At 43.5% G+C, this 20,605-nt stretch overlaps 1 protein-coding gene across 5 annotated transcripts; it reads left to right on the top strand.

Moving 5' to 3' along the window:
- The first annotated feature begins 753 nt into the window (after window positions 1-753).
- On the top strand, window positions 754-20,221 carry wipf1 (WAS/WASL interacting protein family member 1). Of its 5 annotated transcripts, none has more exons than XM_022752945.1 (10): window positions 784-842; window positions 7,742-7,849; window positions 14,473-14,575; window positions 14,817-14,946; window positions 15,070-15,258; window positions 15,362-16,091; window positions 16,677-16,777; window positions 16,881-17,105; window positions 17,706-17,819; window positions 18,355-20,221. In XM_022752945.1, exons 3-10 carry the CDS (start codon window positions 14,516-14,518, stop codon window positions 18,405-18,407), a joined length of 1,602 nt encoding a protein of 533 aa, XP_022608666.1. In that variant the 5' UTR covers window positions 784-842; window positions 7,742-7,849; window positions 14,473-14,515; the 3' UTR covers window positions 18,408-20,221. The 5 variants fall into 5 exon arrangements, with proteins under 5 accessions (XP_022608669.1, XP_022608666.1, XP_022608667.1 ...); XM_022752946.1 differs by lacking the exon at window positions 784-842 and adding an exon at window positions 7,516-7,600; XM_022752948.1 differs by lacking the exon at window positions 7,742-7,849 and having other exon boundaries at window positions 754-842.
- Window positions 20,222-20,605: the final 384 nt, after the last annotated feature.

Raw genomic sequence — 20,605 nt, 5'->3', positions numbered from 1 at the left:
TTTCTGTTATTCAAATTATTAATAACACTCAGAAAACCCTGTGAAAGGTGGAATCATTCTATAACAGCAGAACTGTGAGGCTGCAACCGACTACAACAATCATTTTCATTATTAATACGTCATTTTCTTTGGTAATTACTTTCATTTAACTTGTACTTTAATTCAATAACGACATAAACAAACCATTAATTTTCTGTCAATCAACTAATCGATTGATCATCTAATCATTTCAGCTCTAGAGCACAGAGGGAGTAATGAAACTGCCATGTACTGTGAGGGTGAGTTGGGGCCCAACAACAGATTAATCGTTATTTCAGGGCCGCAGCTAAATGGTTGTCAGGGGCCGACAGCAGTAGATTACATTGTTGCTCAACACTGATGTATGAATGTTTTAGCTTTTGCTGCTCTGTGTTCAGGTGGGGATGTTTTTATTGATAATAAGATTTAGCATAAGACATTTTTATAAGCAATAAACCAGACACTACACTGTGAGTTAACAGTGGGCGTGGCTAACTTTATCAAATATTGTAAAAAAAACAAAAACAAAATGGCTACATGTATCATATCAGACTAATACTTTATAACCGGTTTAGCTAGAAAAAAATCAATATTTATGGTCTCATTTGAAACTCCCTCCTCCTGCTCCTGAAGATAATGTTTCTCACGTGCTGCTCCCGCAGGAGACGCTTCACTGAACCCAGTGTATATACGGCTCTGGGTGAGGCCAGTCCAGCCTGCCTGCCTGCCAGTGTGCTCTCCTCTGCAGACTCAACACCAACCTCAGTATCGTTGGCGGTCCATGGTGAAGCGTTAGCCGTGCACAGCGTCTCGTACTCACAGAGGTAGGTCCAGCAGACGTTACCCTAAAAAGTTTGGTTTAAGTTTTGTGCGTGTGTGTGCGTGCGCGCGCGCGCGCGCGTGTGGAAAATAACTGCAGTGAAGCGGAAAACCGTGAGACCCGGGAGAGTTCGCTTTACAAGCAGAAAGAAGTTGTCATCCTCCTCTAGAAAAGCAGCTGGGGCCGATTCCAGCAGTGATGGCGAATGACTTGAGACGAATTGTTTATCTCGCCGCGTAAAGAAACGTTCAGTCGGTTACAGACGTGGGGAAAAGAGGCACAGGGCTCTGGCAGGGGCTTTGGCAACTGGCCAAGGTTTGTCCTCTCTTTCTCCCATAAACGATGGTCTGTGTGTGTGTGTGTGTGTGTGTGTGTGTGTGTGTGTGTGTGTGTGTGTGTGTGTGAGCGCGTGCATGTGTGTGTTTGTGTGTTGTATGAGCTGTTTTTCCCCTGAAACTCGCAGCGTGTTTTCTGCTGTGTGGCTGTAGCTGGTCATATATAGGCAAGCTGAACATTAGGCATGTGTTTTGAGTTGTGTAATTGCCAGAGTGAGGAGAGCAGGAGCTGAAGGAACGGACTGCAGTGTTTCACATGCTTGGCTTTTGTTTTCAAAGAGCTTTGTAGGGAGTAGGACACGGTGATGGACACACACACACACACACACATATGCATGCCAAAAGAAATTCAACTGGACATATCCACATCATTGACTGGCATAAAGTCAGAAAGCTAAGGAAGAGGAATTTGTGTGTGTGTGTGTGTGTGTATGTGTGTGTGTGTGTGTGTGTGTGTGTGTTCCCAACCTGTTTGACAGAATGCCATTTGGCTGGAAACAGTCACTCTTCATGCACTTACATAGACACATAGTCACTCTTGAGGCCGAGCCAGCTTCTGTAAACATTTAGTTTATAGAGACGCGTTTGCTTTGAGTGGAAGAATTCACAGTAAACACATGTTGACACGACACGAATCTGATGGGCAACACAATAATGAAACTCTCTCCTCGGCTCCTCGACTTCCAGTCGCCTTCTCGTTGGTTCTGTAGCTGCTTAGTTTAGAAGTCCAGTTTAAAATGAATTGATTGACCTCACTTGAGTTGGATGTTGCAACATGCTCGTCCAGGACCGGACTATATGGTAAACATAATTAGCATATGTTAACATGATGTGATCATATCATCGCTATACAGTTTGATTTATTGTACCATTTGATCTAAAACCTTATTGTGTGTATTTACATGCCCACAGCACTAAGATATTCTCTGCATCACTGCATTACAGCTGAATGCTGCATGTGTGAGGTTAGATAAGTATGCTGCAACGTGTAGTCGGGATCTTCTTGTCCCGCTGTGTGCACATACACTCCAGAAGAAAAGCAGTAAGTGTCCTATATCCCCGTGTCAGTTGAAAATTAATTATTATTGTTCTACTGAATGCACATGATCCCAAACGGACTGAATCATTTATTTACAGCTGCAGAAAACAGATCGTATGAACCAATTTCTCCAGAAATTGAATTAGTCTAAGTTGATTTTGTCTTTCGAAGCAATCCACGCAGCAGTTTGCTCGCAGAGCAGTGGGATCAGCCTGAAGAAGAGGAATTTAAAGTAGCTGGAATCATGACGGTTCTGGAAATTTACATAGTTCAGGGAATCAATTTGCACAAGTTATTTCTGTGTGTGTGTGTGTGTGTGTGTGTGCAGCAGTCATTCATACTGAAGTGGAGTTATGACAGACAAGGCTGTGACTGCACTGACTTCTGTGTGAACTGCTCCCCTAAGTCACTGTTAGTTGTCAGTGTGTTTCTGGGTCAGCACCACATCCATGCACATTCGGTTCTTTGATTAAAAAGATTTATCCACTTAAATGAACAAAGATGTTGTTTGTTCATGAATCTGAAGCACGGTGCTGTTCTTACTGCTGCTCAGTGCTGCCGTCTAAAAACTCTGTGTGTTGGAGTCATGTTTTATTCAATGGGAAGTGGACGGCACTTACACAGGGAGAGCAGTTCGAAGCACTTTACAGTGCCTCATATTCACCCACAGCCACACACATCAGGGCAGTTCAACATGTGGAGATACTTTAAACCCTCACCTGTACACAGTCACTTCATGTTATGTGTTGGTGAACAGTTTGACCCCCCCCCGTATCAGCTCCTCAAATTTGGATTTTCAGGGTCCAAACTAACAAAGATGGCAGCTATCACCTCAGACCAGAGAAAGTCCCTTTAGAAACCTACTGGTGACAACAGTGAGGTCATGTTGTCGGGTTTTATGTCACACACCTTGAACTGACTTCATGAAGCTCCTTTTATTAGCTGCAGTGATAATTTAAGGACCCAATCTATAGACGTGTGATGTGCACGTGGTTCTTCATATTTTAGACTGAACCAGTTCCTGTCCTGGCTGTTACCCGGGCAGGAACAGAGGCAGTTCAGTCATTCTTAGTTCCCGTCAGATTATGTTACAGTTTCTTCAAAGCTTAAATTGTGTTGAGGTTTCTGGTCAGTGCACAGCAGCAGAGAGGAGCCGTGTTTATGAGCTCACGTTGCCTCTGGTTGTGTTCTCATTCATGTGCTTCGTCACAGAACTAGTTTTATCTCATTGTAGCTCGGAGTTCTTGGCATTCCTTTAGGAGCGCGGTGGGACGAACCCGGCGCTGGTTAGGAAGTGAGGTCTGCCCGCTCTAACATTTACACAAATCCCTCTTGAGTCGTCTTTTCAAATGAAGTCAGGAGAGTTAAAGGACCTCTCATCACTTCCTGCCTTGCATTTACAGATGACCAGATACAACGTGAAAAGAAGTGCAGCATTGTCTAGCATTGTAACTTTTGTGGTCAGAGGATAGCATGTGCGTTTGTTTAGCATGTGTGGGTAATAGTAGAAACATAATACAATACTGTGCTCTCTTTGTGCTCGGCTCTGTTTCCTGTGTAAAGCATGTGATCCTGGCATCTCTCTGTCTGTCTGGCGCTCAAACACTCACACTGACTTTGAGCCTCATGTGTTGTTAATGCAAAATATCACAGTCATCAACAGCCATGGTCAGATTTTAAATGCAAATTATTTATGTGGTCAGGGAATGCCTGAGTGGTAGAAACGCTGCAATCTATTAGAATTAGACATGTAAAAACAAAATGGTGATTATTATAAACCATATATATATTATCAAGGCAGCACAGTGGCTCAGTGTCCAGTATCATCCCACATTCAAGTTATGTGTGTGTGTGTGTGTGTGTGTGTGTGTGTGTGTGTGTGTGTGTTAGCGCTGTGACTTCAACCTGTTCAGGAGGCGCTTTGCTTTTTGCCCAATGCCCAAAGCTACACCAAAAAACATTGATGTAAAATATGTTATTATATAAATATATTATTACTGTTGTTACGGCTTACACCACCAGTGAAGTCTGCAAAAAAGAGATTATCTTAATAAGCTATGTGATAATAACAAGCATTGCACATCACATTATTTATATTGTGTTATCTCTGTTTCGTTTCAGCAATAATGACAATAATGAATATAGATGATAAATATATCAGGAAATTCTCAAATATTAAAACGGTCAAATAACTGTGTCTTTGCATTTGAATGGAACTTTGCCTGTTGTACATTTCTGTTGGTTTTCACATAGTTGAAGCATTTTGAATGACATCCTGCTGCTCGTCCTACAGTCTGTGAGTCACGAGCGGGGTGATGTGTGATCACAAAGCGTCTAAAGTGAGTGAGTAGCCTGCGGGCGAGCTGCACTAATGTTCATGTGACTGTGACATACAGGATGGAGGGCATATCAGTTCTGCTCTGTGCTCCCTTCGTTCTCCTTCAGCTGTTTAAGAGTGCAAAGTGTTCACCCTAAACGTCCACATACCGGGTTTGGCGGTGAGAAGAAACGCTTGAAACACTTGAACCTGGTGACATTACGCCGTAGAGTCTTGCTGACACACTTGACCTCTGCAGGGCTCGTGCTGATGTCAATGGGAAACAAAGAGGAAATGTAGAACACACTGAAACACGGCCCAGCTCCCGTTGCCACAGCAGACTGCACTTTTGAAATGACGGTTAAATGAAGATGCAGTGATAATGTATGGCTCTGAGGAATGTACAAGGTGTTCACAACAGTACAAACACACTGTAACACAACAGCCTTGAAATACCAGTTTGGTGAAGTTTTTGTTTTGTTGTTGAAATTGTCGGAGCGGTCAGGGCATATGTTTTCATGATTTCTGACATTTTTCCAGAATGATTCAGTGTTTGACGCCTCAGTGTTTCTGGCAGACACCTTCTGTCCTCTTTGTATTTCTGCAAGTTTACTTCTGTCGCCCTGAAAATATCATTTGTGAAGTCAGACTCTTATTACACCGTCGTTTGTCATTTTGGGAAATATTGACTTGTAGCTCACCGGCATCTTGGAAGCGCTCAGAGATCAATACACTATCCCCTTTGGTTAGGTGCGTAAAACACAGAAAAAATAGCCTTGAACTTCGGGTTTACAGATACATAACGCAGGTACAACACCAGCCGTTGAGCGAACAAAATCTGTGTATCTGCACCTCTAAAGCTCTCACGTTATATCTTGTGTCTTTGTTTCTTTTTCCAGACAAAAAGCAAAGTGTTGAAATGACAACTTGCTTGTTTCAAGTGTTTGTTTGCCTGAATTGCTGATGCTGCAGTCACAAAACACTGAAGCATGATGTAATGTGTTCAGGGCAGAGCCTGTCAGACATGATGAGAACACTGAGGGGAAAAAAAAAGAAAAGAGAAATGCATTTTTAGCAAAAAGGAAAAATGTGACAGATAATTAAAGGAATAATTGCTCAGCATCTCTGCATCAATAAAACCTGAACTTTATTATTATCCACAAATTGACGACTTATTGCATCTAACTGTCAAACCACCAAAGTTAAACAGGGTTATTTTTACTGTCAATGATCCAATCCATATTTCAGTGAAATAAAATTGTTTCTTTTTTAACCTATTTTAGGGGGACGTGCGGGTGTTTTTGGTTTTTGGATGTTTGTTTCATTCTCAGTCTCTTCACCAGTATCAGTTCCAGTATCTGCAGTGATGAAGAGGCTCTTGTAGCTTCACATGAAGGGTCATTATGTTCCTGTTTGTACAGTTGTCCTGTGTAAAGGCTGGACACTGATTTGACTCTGTGAGCACTGTCTTTCTTGAAGCATCAGCCAACTGCAGTGGAACTTGTTGGACCATTTGTTTTTTGTTTTTTTTAACGGTTAACTGAAGCACCAGCTCAGACATGTTTTTCCCCTCTCACCGTAGACTGGAGCCTGCTAAAGAAAAACAGCTGAGCACAGGGGGAGAAAGCCAAGGTGTCTCTTTAAGACGCAGCTCTGGTTCTGTAGTTGGCTGGAGAAAAAAACAAAAAAAAAAAAAAGGAGACAAGGGGGAGAGTATTGAAGTGCGGCCGATGGTGGGTTGGCAGGCCGCCGCTGACTGTGTTGTGAGACAGGAAGTGTGACACTGAGAGCACAGGAAGTGGCAGCTGTGGAGCTATGCTAACCCTTTCGTCCAGCAGCACCGAGGGCTGGGATCAATTCCCTTTCAGTTAAATAGAGGCCGTACTTCATTTTCTATAAATAAAACGTAGGAAGGGGCTTTCCTTTTAAGGTTTGTTTTTCTTCAGATGTGATGAATGAAACCTTTCTCGTGTCTAATAGATCTCAGAAAGGATTCTGAATGAAAACCAGTTCTGCTGAACATAGAGCAGCAAACCTAGAAATATGTTTTTCAGCTTCATCCCAATTAGAATCAGCAGGACGCAGTGACAGCACAGAAACCTGGATCTGATTTCCTTATCATTTTCTCCTTTTTCAGTATTTGCTGCTGCTGCTTCTTCCTTGTGATCTTTTACTTCTCCAATGTATTCATCAATGTGCACGTGTTTTCAAAATTACAACAAAAACAAGTGCGTGTGTGTTGGAGTGTGAGAATAATCACTCTTCTGCTCTGGTGTCTCATCCTTTTGACATCATGGGCTTTTCTTTCTCTCCTTCTCACAGGCCACACAGAGGAAGTACAGTGTGCAGTCACCGTCATCATCAATCATGTCTTTTTGTAACAATCATTAACTCTGGCGTCACTGACCTTTGAGTAGATGATGCAATGTCACATCACGGTCCTCTGATACAAGAGGTTCACTGATGAACTCGGCTGCTGACTGGTCGGATTTATAATGAAATTTAAATTGAAATGGTGAAGATGACGACTGTGGATCGTGTTGCTGTTTCACACGGGGGGGGGGGCTTGTGCCTTTCAGCACCTTTACTTGTGAGGAATATTGATATAAATTCAATATAAAAACGTGCAGAAGCTGTACAGTTTTGTCATAAACGACAATATTGGTGCATAACTGTGTGTAAGGTTTAAAGAGAAATGTAATATTTAGTTTGCAGCCGCTGAGTTTATGCATTCGCCACTATGTAGACCGATCCAGATCAGAACTATGTGCTGTATCTGTAAAACAGATGTAGAAGTCTAAACATTTTCTGTTAATAAATTACATTTAGAAGGTTGTGCAGCCTCGGTGGGTGAATGCACTCTCTAAATGTATTGTAGTTTTATATTTTTTTTGGACTACTACCTGGATGTTTGAACGGATCTCCTCAGATATCAGACACATGGTGGATTTAGTGCATCTCTCCAGTTTGTACAACCTTGTTGCAGCCTTCATCTCAATCCCGAGCATCGCTGGGAATCCCTCCCCCAGGTGGGGAACTGAAAAGAGGAAGTGGCTTGTGTGAGTGTGTTTGTGAGTATAGAAGTGGGTCTTCTCTGAATTTGCAATGTGTTAGTTTAGAGGAAGAGGAATCAAGAAGTTCTGCAGGCTGCTGAATTTTTTTTTTTAAACCTTTTTAGATGCTGCTAATCTTCCGCTTTCTTCTGTTTTCAGCTGCATGTGGCTGCTGTTCACATTTAGCATTTTTATGAGGAATGAACTAAGGTGCTTCTTCTACTGCCTTCTGAACATACTGCTGATTCTTCTATGGACACAGATTGAGTAAGTACTGTAGACTTGCTAATGGTTTTTTTCCACGCTCACATTTTTACCATGTTTTAGACTTTTGGTGACAAGGCCACCGCAAAGGTGAAATGGAAATAGGCCTGAAGCCTGTCTTTAGTTTACTGAGCACGTCGCACAGTTACTGTTTTGTCTGTTGTGACAGTTGATCTGTTAAAACGATATTAGAGCTGCAGTGTATCGGAGGACCACAGCCCTGTTGCGTTTAAAGCTGAGTTTCCTGTGTGTTGAGCTGAAATGATGAAGCAATTAATCATGTAATCGATGAACAGAAAATTATTCAGCAACTATTTTGATTATCGTTTAGTTTTAAGGCAGTTTTTCCATCGAAAATGCAGTTAGTCTTTTTAAAACGTTGACCCACATGACAGACTTTTACTGAGAGCAGACACAACCACACGCTTTGAGGTTTGACTCTGTTATAAGGTGAGTAATGGAAATATCGCCTCTTCAAGTCTGTCTACTTTTTATTACAGAGCTGGGCTTCCTGGCTCACTTTGTGAGCATGTTGTGAATGTTTTTAAGAAGCTAAGCTCCACAGGAAGGTCAGAGGTCAAGGTTAGCTTAGTGAACAGCAGCATTCAGGAGAAAATAACATACAACGCTGATTTTGTCACAAATGAAAGTTGAGCTTTCATTTTGTCAAGAACAAAGTCCAGTTTTCTTTCTTCAGGTGTTAAGTATTGATGTAATTGAGTGAATCAAAGGTCACGTCCGCACACAGTCTTGTTTTGTCTTATCAACAGTCCAAAACTGATTTACAATAATATAGAACAGAGACGAGCAGAATGTCTTCAAATTTGAAGGATTGAAAATCAATTTTTGGAATTTCTACCTAAAAAATGACGTAAACGATTATGAAAAGAAGATGAAGGAATCTTGTTGAATCTGTGAACGTCAGACAGTGTTTTCTTCTCGTGTTTGACAGTGATTTGGTTTGGTTGAAATAGCAGTGTTATAGTATACTGTATATTATCAGACTTTATCAGCAGTGGGTATTGCCACTGATTTCCTGCTCGATTCAGTCAGAGATATTTCAGTTACTACACCAGTTTCACTTGGACATGAACGAGCTTCTCAGAAAACTGTTGCTGTGAATTGTTCCTCTAACATGGTGCACTACTAAGAATATTAATGTTGAGTTTGCAACTCCAAAGCTGTTTTATTACTGCACTTTTTATTCAACATGGGCCACCAGTACACTCAATGGTGACAGTCGAACCTTTCAGCTGTAAATCACCAGGAAAAAAAATCACATAAGACTCAAGATACTCAACATATTTGCAGAGTAACAAGGAGACAGCGTTGTAATGCTTGTGGTGTATGCCACTGAGGAGGTGGTTACAGTGCATGTTTCTCAGTGAGTTGATCTGCTGTAGTTGGAGGTTCAGTATGATGCACATGTGCATGAACCTCGTCTAGCCAGTTAAAACTTTATCACAGCCCATATTTAAACCTCCCTAAGTCACATCTGCCTACACAGCACATGCTGTTTATCTAGAGAGGAAATGCAGACAGACAGAAACCCCTTAATTAATAAGATAAATACATAAGGGTCTTTCTAGAGAAGACACTCATCCGTGAACGTTTCCGCCATCAAACGTATTCAGCATTAAATTCTTTATTTGAAGAATATTCGGGAGGTAAAATTACCCTGCTGAGTCGAAGACTAAATCAACAGCAAGAGAACCACATCTGTTGCCAGATACAGCTGGTGTGTGTGTGTGTGTGTGTCTCTGTGTGTCTCTGTGTGTCTCTGTGTGTGTGTGTGTGTGTGTGTGTGTGTGTGTGTGTGTGTGAGCAAGTGCATGTGAACACACCACAGGATGTTAGCTTAGCCACTCAGCACTGTTCCTGCACAGCCGACACATTTATTACAACCCTGGGCTGCCTTACCTTTTCCCGGAGGTCAGCTCAGGTTTTTATGTTTTTCATTAGCAGCAGCAGCTCAGTCCATTTTTCTTGATGATCTCCAGTGGAGACAGGTTTATAAACATATCTGAATGTTGTTGAATTACACGAGGTGTGTTTGGTTCTGGAAACGTAGCATTAAGTGCTGAGCCGTTGGAGAGCTTTGGGGGGAAGTTGGGTGAAAAGTGATGGGGGGTTTACGGTTAATCACACACTCACTTCTATCCACCATCACCTCGGCAAAAACCACAACGTGTTTCCACATGGAACCACAGACTTTTTTTAGTCATGCTAAAAAAAAACAACTAATTTAATGTGATTCAGCTGCTGAGTTTGATCTGATTTGTAATGTTGTTATTTATAAATGAAACCATTTTTGAAAGTTTTTTTTGAACGCCATACAGGCTGAAATGTCTATTTACCCCAGTCTGCACAGCAGTGTAACGCCAGGTGTTCTGTTACCTGGTGGAGTGATGGTGTCAGGGGTGGAAAAGACTTTGCCTACACCTTTCTCGGCCACAAGTCGGTGCACACTGTAGCAGTTGAAGCTATTTTGACAAGTGGTTTTGCTCATAAAATGAGAATTTTCTCAGCGTTAACTGTGTTTCCAACAGTGACCCGGAGACACACGGACGACGTCTTCGTTGTTGTCGCTTAACAAGTCGCCAAATATGTGACGATTTCATTTAAACAGCCTCCAGAGAGAGAACAGCGTGAGAGATGAATCAAATCAGCCACAAGTTCAAGTATCAGTGCAGTGTTGATATTCTAAATGTTGTGTGCGTGTGTGTGTGTGTGTGTGTGTGTGTGTGTGTGTGTGATTGTGCTGTGGTTGTGTGTGTGTGCACCATATTTGCAGAAACTTTAATGAGGTCATGGAGCACAGGAGGTTCAGTAGCAGGATGAAGAAGCCTTTTTATGGCCATCTGTAAACTGAAACATATGTGAGCTATATCCAGTGTGTGTGTGTGTGTGTTTGTGTGTGTGTCTTCTTGATGGTGTCTCTTCAAAGCATCCACACCCTCATATCTCCTTCTCCACCACCCCACCCCCTCTCTCTCTCTGTCAAGGCAGCCATTGTGAACGCTCAGCAAATATTAGGGTGTGTGTGTGTGTGTGTGTGTGTGTGTGTGTGTGTGTGTGTGTGTGTGTGTGTGTGTGTGTGCGCGTGCGTGTGTGTGAGACAGAGAGAGAGATATACATTCAACTTCTGAATTCATCCAAAAAGAAAGAAGTTGCATTTCAACACACAGGCCTGTTTCCTACGGCGGAAGTTGGATGTGTGTCTGCATTCACTCAGATCTGCGTCAGTCCGCTTATAAATGGACTCAGCTTGCTTGTAGTAACCTGGTGCAACTGTGAACCAAAACCAAGCAGGGGTTTTCCTCACCTTGCAACACATAATAAGACACTCGGTCTCACTGGCTCCTGTCTTCCTCCCTTGCTTTATGTGTTGCTCTTACATCTGCAGTTGTGTCAGTGTCATTTCATCACTGCTGCAGGAAATGAGTCGACGTGTTGGTCTCTATATCCTGATTAACTGTGAAATCGGCTCAGGCCTATTCATAGACTGAAGTAAGACTCTGGGCCCTTTCTCGATGACAGCAGAAAGCAGAGTCATAAATTCAGCATATTTTAAAATGCAATTAAGTAGCCTCAGCACAGAGTGATGGAAATACACTTCCCTGCCACAGAGGGCTCTGCCGTGGTGGATAGAAACATCTGTAGTTTTTAGAGCAGTGGAAACATGCACATGTGCATTTGGATTTAAATCTTTAAATCTGCCACTTCAGCTAAAGTTCGTCCAAGACAAAACCTCACGCCTGACCCTGAGGATTGTTTCGTTTGCGATTATTAGAAACAAATGTGATGGAATTGTATCGTACTAGTTTTCTGTCATGACGTTGAAATGTCAAATATTTCTATAATCTGTAAACTCCCCTTTCCATTTCGTGATGTTGATCCTACCTGACTCGTGGGTGGAGTTAGAAGGCCTCTACAATTTGGTCAAAGTAAAGTGACGGACACTTTTCATTTTAGTTATTTATTATACATCGATCTACTATTTCACTCACATGTTGCGCTGTTGTCAAAGAGTCAGAACGGGGCCTCAGTATAGAAAGCTGAGTTCTGAAAATTGGGATATAAACACTGGATGATTATTATCTTATGAGCAAGAGGGTTAAAGATGCTTCACATATGCTCTTGGACCGTCGGTCTCGCTAAGTAAGCAGAAATCAGACTGTCGACGTGTGCTGAGCCTTTATCTTCATTTTGACATGTAACTGTAACTCGCCTCCTTCTCTGCTGTTCTTCGCTGAGTCTTCATTGATTTAAGCTTCATTTATTTAGCATCTCAAGCATCTGACTTCAGCGTTGTCACACGCACACATCATACACAGTCACGGTCTCCAGTAAAAGTATGGCAGGTGTAAACTCTTGACACCGAGGCATGTGTGCTGTACACGTTGTCCTGTGTGTGTTTGGTCATTTTCTGCAGCGTTTTAAGGGCTTTTTTTATAATTGTAAACATTGCATATTAGTAATTATTTAGCTTTTGATAACAGTCAGAAATATTCTTCCAAAATAAACTTTTCTAATCCTTAGTTAATATTGCTGCAAGTATTATCGTCTTCAGGTAGTCGGTGTCATTAGGCGTGGACTCACCAACGTGCTTCCTCGCTCAGACCCAGTTTGGGTTTGGGCACAAATGTGACATGTGTCATGCAAGAACAGTTTCTTCTGTTCCTCGTTTGTCTGCTGCTGCTGTTGTCCTGCTGCTGGGTCTTATTTTGACAAAATAGGGACAAAATCTCAGTGCCAGTTTTCAGTGTGAAACATGGAAGGTGACAGACCATGCTTTCTCGAGTGAGATGGAAGAAAGATTATGGGCTGGGGAGGGAGACTTAGAAAAGAAGGCGGCTGAGATGAATGTCAAGACTTTGTGCAAACAGATGAAGAAAGCAAAGGGAGGAAGGAAGAGAAAGAAAGGTGATAAACAAATGCAGCGTGGGAGTGATGCACAGCTGAGAGAAAGAAAGTGCGAGAGAGGAGGAGAATGTCAAAAATGATACGTAGCTGAGATGCAGAGGTATCATCATCGTCCTGGCAACCGGATGGCTGCGGTGCTGGAGCCGTGCAGTGACTTCCTGTTTGTCAGCAGCATACAGGAAGTAAGAGGCCCCTAGAGGACGGTCTGACAGTGAGTGTGTGTGTGTGTGTGTGAGATTTGAGATGAAGTGAGAGTCCGAGCTGTGTGTGTGTGTTTATGTAAGGCGACACAGAATGATTTTGGTGTGAATTCGAATGTGCGAGCATGCATGTGAGGGAGTAAGTCACATACTTGTTCCTCCTCTTGCCCCTTGTTTACTAGTTTTGTGATTCATGGCGTTTTCCCTGAACGAACTCCATGATCTTACTGCAGCTGGTTCTCTGGTAACACTAGTCAAGTGACTGCAATGGAGCTGATTCTGTGGGACTTAAATGTTAGCTATTTTCTGATGACAGGTAAGAATCGTTTGTGTTATGTTCATCTTTTTAAGGTGGTCACGCTTCAACTATGTTCATGTGTGTATCAGACCATGCAGTTTAGATGGGGAAGTGACTCCTCTCAGGCCAGTAATTCAACCTGGCAGACTGTTCAGGGCTGTGAAGTATAGGATGTTCAGTTAAACACTAGACATGCAGCATGTTTTAAAGTTATATTTTAGGGAAGTTAGGGATAGGGACTCAAGTTCCTGTCAGATGAAACATTTATTTTAAGTCTGTCACTGCCTGTAACTACCATGCACCATCAGCTGATTGGAGACTTTTTCCTGACTTATTTAAAACGTTTAAATCTTTTCTTCATGTGTGCTCTGCTGTATCTGGACTCTCAGCCCCTCCAGGAATTCACTATATTGTCAACACTTCCTGCAAAGTTGCAATTTTTTAAATACTTTCCATACACACACACACACACACACACAAACACACAAAAAAAGAGATTGCATTTTGTCAACAACCCCTGTTTACGTAGGGAAATCATCAATCTCAACCTCACATTGAAGCCACAATCTCAACAGATAGGAAGAGCAGGACTTCCTTCCCCTGGAACCTTTCAGGCATGTCATCTCAGTCGATCTCTGAAGGGACGCTGTGAAGCCTAATGTCGTGTTCACCACTTGCTGCCATATTGGCTGTTTGTAGGAGCAAGAAAGTGGAGCGAAAATATCAGCCTGTCGTCTTTAAGTTCATTTCTCAAACTCACCAAGATGGAAGGAAGTGAAAGTCAGTATCGTGACCACTGCTTCTTGTGGACAAAATGTATTGACTTTTGTTGTCACTTCATAATCACTCCAGCACAGTCAGATACTAGCATGGCTGCCACTATGAGAACTGTAGCGTTAGCCTTCAGCTGTGGTGGTTACTGCACGCCACAAACCGTTGGTGCTTTGAACTAAATACGAGTTTCGTGTGAGAGCTGTTGCTCGTCTCTGGAGGTGTTGATGGAGAAATGTGCATCTGAAAGTCTCACTTGTCGTCCGTCTACTCTGGACTGTAGGTGGAAAGACAGCAGTGAGAAAATCTCTACATGCTCTGAATGAAGTCAAACTGAAACCCAGTCTCCAGTCTGGGAAAAAATGCAACTGCTTAAAAACATCTTGCAGTACCAGTGTGTTCATGAAGTGTTCGTGTGCTCTGTCCTTCAGGGTGCGGTGTCCAGTGCAGATAAAGTAAAGTGGAGAGAGGAAGATGCCAGCCCCACCTCCCCCACCACCTCCTGGGCCTCCCCCTCCTCCCACCTTTAATGTTGTAAGTCATCAGTCTCCGCTGACTGTGCTCAGCGGAGACATCTTGTGGATAAATGATGTCATAACGTCTCTTCTCCTGTTTGCTCTGCATGGTCCTGATTTTTGTCCACTCACCGCCACGGCCTGTGATCCACTCGCAGCTTTAACCTTTTACATTCGACGCATAGAGATCGATAGAATCGGGTGTTTGTTTTCCTTCTCCCTCGGGTGTTTTCTGCAGCTTCACTCTGTCTCTGTTTCAGGCCAACACAGAGAAGCCAAATCTGAACCGCTCACAGCAGCAGGGCAGGAACGCTCTGTTGTCCGACATCAATAAAGGCGCCAGGCTAAAGAAAACCGTTACCAATGACCGCAGTGGACCCATATTGGACAGTAAGTCGAGACCGATAGTTAATGGATACTAACATCACGTCTTTATACAAACAGCTTGCAGTGAATGTGGAAGATTTATCCTGTAAATGAACATTAACTTTAATATTTTTTTTATCTTCTCAGAACCTAAAGGAGGTGGAGGTGGAGGAGGAGGAGGAGGAGGTGGCGGAGGAGGAGGAGGAGGTGGCGGCGGCGGAGGTGGAGGTGGAGGAGGAGGAGGAGGTTTTGGTGGCGGGTCTCCTGCTGGTTTAGGAGGCCTGTTTGCAGGAGGGATGCCAAAACTGAGGTCTGCAACAAACAGAGAAACCACAGGTAAGAAATAACTGATAATCTAAAGGATGATGATGATGATGATGATGATGATGATGATGAACGCAGCATTAACATTGGTCATTTTGTCTTTTCACCCCTCCAGACTCGGGACCCAGCCGAGGACCTGTGTTCCCCCCAGGAGGCCGCTCTAGTGGCCCCACCCCCTTCGGCGGAGGCGGTGGCTCCGCTGGCCCACCGAAGCTCCGAGGAGCCCTGGGTGGTGGCCGTGGCAACGTCTCTGCTATGTCCCCCCCGGGCCGCCCAAATTTCTCCAGACAAGACACTCCGGGAGGCCCCCCTCCTCCCGTACCCAACACACCTCGACCGGGCCAGTCCTTCCAGTCTCGTGGGGGCCCACCTCCGCCGTCACTCCCTGGAGGACCCAGACCCAGCCCGGCTTCTGGTCCTCCGCCTCCCAGTGTTCCATCAGGGAGACACGGAGCTCTCCCTCCCCCACCAGGAGGCTCCTCACCCGGGCCAAGACCAGGATTCTCCGCACCTCCTCCTCCACCCTCAAACAGCAGCCGCCCTCCCTTGCCGCCAGCTCCCGGAGGTAGACCCCCGCTTCCCGACGACCGACCCCCACCACCGCCAACTCCTCTGGGAGGTCATCGGCCATCTATGCCCCGCGACATGCCCCCTCCTCCGCCCTCCGTCAACTCCAAACCATCTCCCTCTGTCTCTTCCTCCTCGTCCCCTCGATCCGCAGCTGTCGGGGGGGGGCCTCCTCTCCCGCCGGGGCGACCGGGCCCTCCACCTGTCCCGCCCACCCCAGCTGGAGGGGATGACCACAGCACACCTCGTCTACCCCAAAGGAACAGCTCACTCAACAGGTACTGGGAAAGGTTTTATGGTATTTGTTTAGTGTTAATGGATGAGTTGCATTGAAGCCAGGTGTGTACACAGGGCTTCCTATCAGGCATCACACACTGAGATAATATCCTTGATAGTTAAATCTTCTGTGGTGGCTGTGTTACAGTTTGCATAGATTCAAATCTAATAGCTGTTCTATTCTGCTGCAGTAACACATCATGCAAACTTCTTCATGTCGCTTCCCTCTGAAAAGATCCGTCCCTTTTTTAAAAACCTCATTTGTCTCGTGTAAAATACAGTTTTTTAACACGTATGCGTATGAACATGTGGAGCTGCCCAGTGTTGCCACAGGCTGACGCTGCTGAGCACTCACTGCACTTCATCTGGGAGTTTCAGTGCTTTGCTCAGGGGCTTGGTAACTGTGGCTGTTGAGGGAGGTGAGGTGACGTTATGATCCCTTCTGTATATTCAGCTTCAAATACAAAGTCGTCATGACAAGCAACGTGTCGTAAAGATAAATCTGCTCAGCTGCTAGTTCTCCTTTTTTTTAAGATGAAATGCTGTGAAATTGATCCTCAGATTAAAACTCTGCTTTTCCCCGGCAGCCATGGTCCAGCTCCGCCTCACGGCCGGGCGGGACCTCTGCCTCCTCCACCGAACGAGAGGCCGCCATCTCTTGGGAGGAACCAGTCCTCAGCACGCACAGGTGAACGGCCTTGATCAGTTACCTGAACCATGGATCACTACTGCACACAAACCATTCACCTCAGGAGCCTGTATCTCATCAGTGTTTACTTTTACCCTCAAAGGACCTCTTCCTCCCCCTCCTCCCTCGGGTCGTCCCGTGGGTGGGGGCAGTGTGAGGTCATCGGCAGCTCCTTCTCCTATCGGTCGGCCAGGCCCCGATCCCCCTCGTGGTGGACCCGGGGGTAGACCTCCCCTCCCTCCAGACAGGCCAGGGACAGGGGGAGCCCCGCCTCCTCCACCACCCATGGGTAACGGCTTCCAAAACTCTCACCACAACCCGACACAGGGTGAGTATGTCCTTGAAGGTGTTAGTTTGGTAAATTTGAATATTGATAAAAAAAGATTTGGGCGGGGTGGAAATACCAGTGGAGAGAAGTAAAGTACATGTACTGTAGATGTAAGTAGAATAAAAACCAGATATATAAACCCATGTGTGCCGGTGCTAACTTTGCAGACAGGTGATTGGTTAAACACCTTGTAGAGGATTCGCTGTGTTTTTCAAAGACTGTCCTCTCACAGTCTGGACAGAAGAAACCCGTTGCCCTCAGTGTTGTTTTTACCACGAGTTCAACTATGGCAGAGAAACCCATTGACCTCCATTTGTGTTGTTTTAACCCACTGAACCACAGAAAGTAAGTCTGATTTGGAAAGCGGTGGGGACACGTAGCGACAAGAGTTCATAAGTGTCCTGCCCAAGAAAAGTCAGATGGTTTATAATCACATTTCCTGCGGTTGTTCACGCATCAATTTCCCTTCATTCATCTTCTCTTAAACTAGACGTCTCTCGTCTGAGACCCAGTCGATGTCTGTACCTATACGAGTACTTATGATATGCTTGTGTTGGTGTCATCAGCGGACTATTGACCTCTTTTTCTCTCCATTAACAGACGAGTGGGAGTCTCGCTTCACTTTCCATCCAGTGTCAGACCTTCCTCCTCCGGAGCCCTACATGCCCTTCCAGAAGACCTACCCCAGCATAATTGCAAAGAGTGATGGCAGAGGTCAGACACAGACATGCACACACATCTTTTAAAAAATAAAATTAGGAACTGATTTTTGTATTTTGAATGTTTTCTTTCTGCTTTTGTAATCTCGGCATCATTGAAAATGAGGTTCACTCCTCAATCTATCTTTGAGAAAATAAATAACGGTTGGTGATGTAAAAATGTCATATCTCCAAAATGTTTTCAGGAGGTAAGAAAAAGAAAGCTGTGTTCTCAGTCCTGAAGTTTATCTAGTCTCTGACTTTTCTCAACTTGTGACAACCCTCTGATACCTGTGGAGCAACTGCGTTATTAAGAAATACTTTGTTATAAATAAAAAAATGTATACTCGAGAAAATGTATTTCAAAAACTAGATGATCGACCCTAGAGCACAAAACTACATTTGAAATACCAATGAAATACAACCCCTGAGGTCACTAGAGGTGCAGTCCAGCTGGGCTGTAACACAGTGCCACCTGGTGGAAGAGAAATACATCTGCTCTGGAAAAGGAATAAAAACACTAACTCTCCCGTGTGTTTTCTTCTTCCCAGGTTCTGGTAAAAAGGAGAGAGGAGCTCCTCCTCTTCCTCCGATCCCCAGGTGAAGAAGAGGTGGCAGCCATCACAGCACCTGAAAACTACCCTCCCTGTTTCCCTCCTTTTCTCTCTTCCTGTGTTGCGCTCATTGTGCTTTGAACTGCGGCGGCGTTTGATTTGTGTGTGTGGACTGCAACATGTAAGAAAAAAAAAGAAAAGAAAAAAAACTGATCTGACGTACGTTTGACCAAGTAAAAGGACAGACTCACGATGTGGAGTTTACATCACGTGCCTCTGTAGCAGCAGAATGGCAATATTCAGAGACCAAAGCCTGTTCCTCCTGCGGTACACTGTGCTCAGATAAAAAGAAAATCAGATTTGTACCTGTTTAGGTACTAGGAGGAAATGTGGGTTTCTTTCAGGTTTACAACCACGCTGTGGAGGAAGATGCATTTTTGACTTTGTCAATCTGGTCGCTGTGAATTCTGAGTTGCTCATAAACAAAAGTATTTTCATGAAACTTGATCAACGTTGACTCTGTTCTCTTAAATAACTCTTTCATCGTTTGCTTCCGGTGGACGATCGATTCCATACATTTGCTTTTAGAAAAGAATTCAGACTCTTTCCTGACAAATGAAGTCGAGAGGCAGCACATGTGACTTTTCCCGGCCTGTTTACAAAGCCCAGCGTTAGGTGACGCTAAATCAACATGTTATGGCAATATTATTGTCAACATTGGAGTCCCAGGGTTATCATTCAGCAACAGTGCAGGGCTTATAATGCAACCGGTTGCCTTCCTTCAGTGTGTCGATAAGCTGTTTCCCTCTTATGTTTTTTTTTTGTTTGTTTTTTTGTTTAGTTTTTTTGTACCAGTGTTTCCCTTGTGCCTTTTTCTATTCAGGATTGTACTTTCAGGCTGCTTGAGAAGAGTTAAGGGAATTCGCCTTTTGTGCCTTAAATTATGTATATATGTTTGTTCAGCTGGGTTGGATGATGTAACCGATCTAAATGTAAAAAAAAAAACGGAAGCAATACAGCTGCTGGATTGCCACATCATCTAGAATATTTAGCATAGCAAAGTGTCTTGATTACAGCGTCAACACACAGACATTGAACCAAACAAAAAATAAAAATAAAAAATGGCCTCCTGCCTGCGCTGCATAAAAGATGAGGGGAAACGCGGGTGTTTAATTTGCCAAAGCCACATGTGCCTTCATGGTATGTGTATTTACATCTGTGTGTTTCTGTTGGAAACACTGAACGGTACTTTTCATTTGATTGTAACATGTGACGTGCGTTTAATGCTGATGATTGAGATGTTTTAAAGGACATTGCATGGGTTTCACGGCAGCATTGGTTTACAATTGATCTGATTATTATATTTGCTGTTTCGTTAAAAGCTGCGCTGACTTATCATGAAGGACCTGTGTATGTACCTGTATGATTTAATCAAGTGGTATTGAAGGACTGTATTATTTTAAGTTATGACTATTTTAAGAACTGTGCAGTATTATGTTTTTGCTTCACCCAGCACTGCTTTGAATGGTCTTTTGTATACATGATGCATTATTATCATGTGTTGGTCAAAGAGACATTTTCTTTAAGACAATCATACAGAAGCAAATCTATTTACGTCAATAAATAAAATGCTTTAAGATGCTTTACGTGCTCCGCCTCGGGGGAGATGTGCTTTTGTTGGAGAACACATTGTAAGAAATTTGATATTGCTGCACAAAGGACGATCATTGGACTCCAAACAAGGACAGTGAATTGCAGTGTCAACATCCAGACGAAGAACCTGGTTTTGTGCCAGATACACAATATGCATCATTTACACGTTTGTGCAATAAAATTGGGCAATAATTTGTGTCACAATATATAAGACATTGTCTGGAATTTTGTCTTATGAAATATTTTACATTTCGTCATTTGTACAATTTGCACTTGTCATCCATCATCTACCATTTGTTGATTTTTCTCACAAGTAAATATCTGTGATCATCCCAAACATATTGTGGCATTAGTGTCCTCAAGGTATTAAGATCATTGATGTTTGATTTTATTGTCATGCAGTAACATTGTGCAATTTCTCAGTATCAGTTGCTGCTGTTCAGATATAAGGGCCAGAGACGTATTAGCCGCAGTGATAACTCCACTACCTGTCAGTTCTCCCTCACATCCAGTACAATAGATAAATTCTCTTTTGCAAATATGTAGATGTTATTACCTTACTGTCTGATGTTCTCCTCATTCACAGCAGCTACGT

The sequence above is a fragment of the Seriola dumerili genome, unplaced genomic scaffold (genome assembly GCF_002260705.1).
Source record: "Seriola dumerili isolate Sdu_G_001 unplaced genomic scaffold, Sdu_1.0 BDQW01000187.1, whole genome shotgun sequence".
NCBI classification, from domain to species: domain Eukaryota; kingdom Metazoa; phylum Chordata; class Actinopteri; order Carangiformes; family Carangidae; genus Seriola; species Seriola dumerili.
The sequence above is the reverse complement of the archived record's forward strand: the minus strand, read 5'-3'. Positions and strand labels throughout refer to the sequence as shown.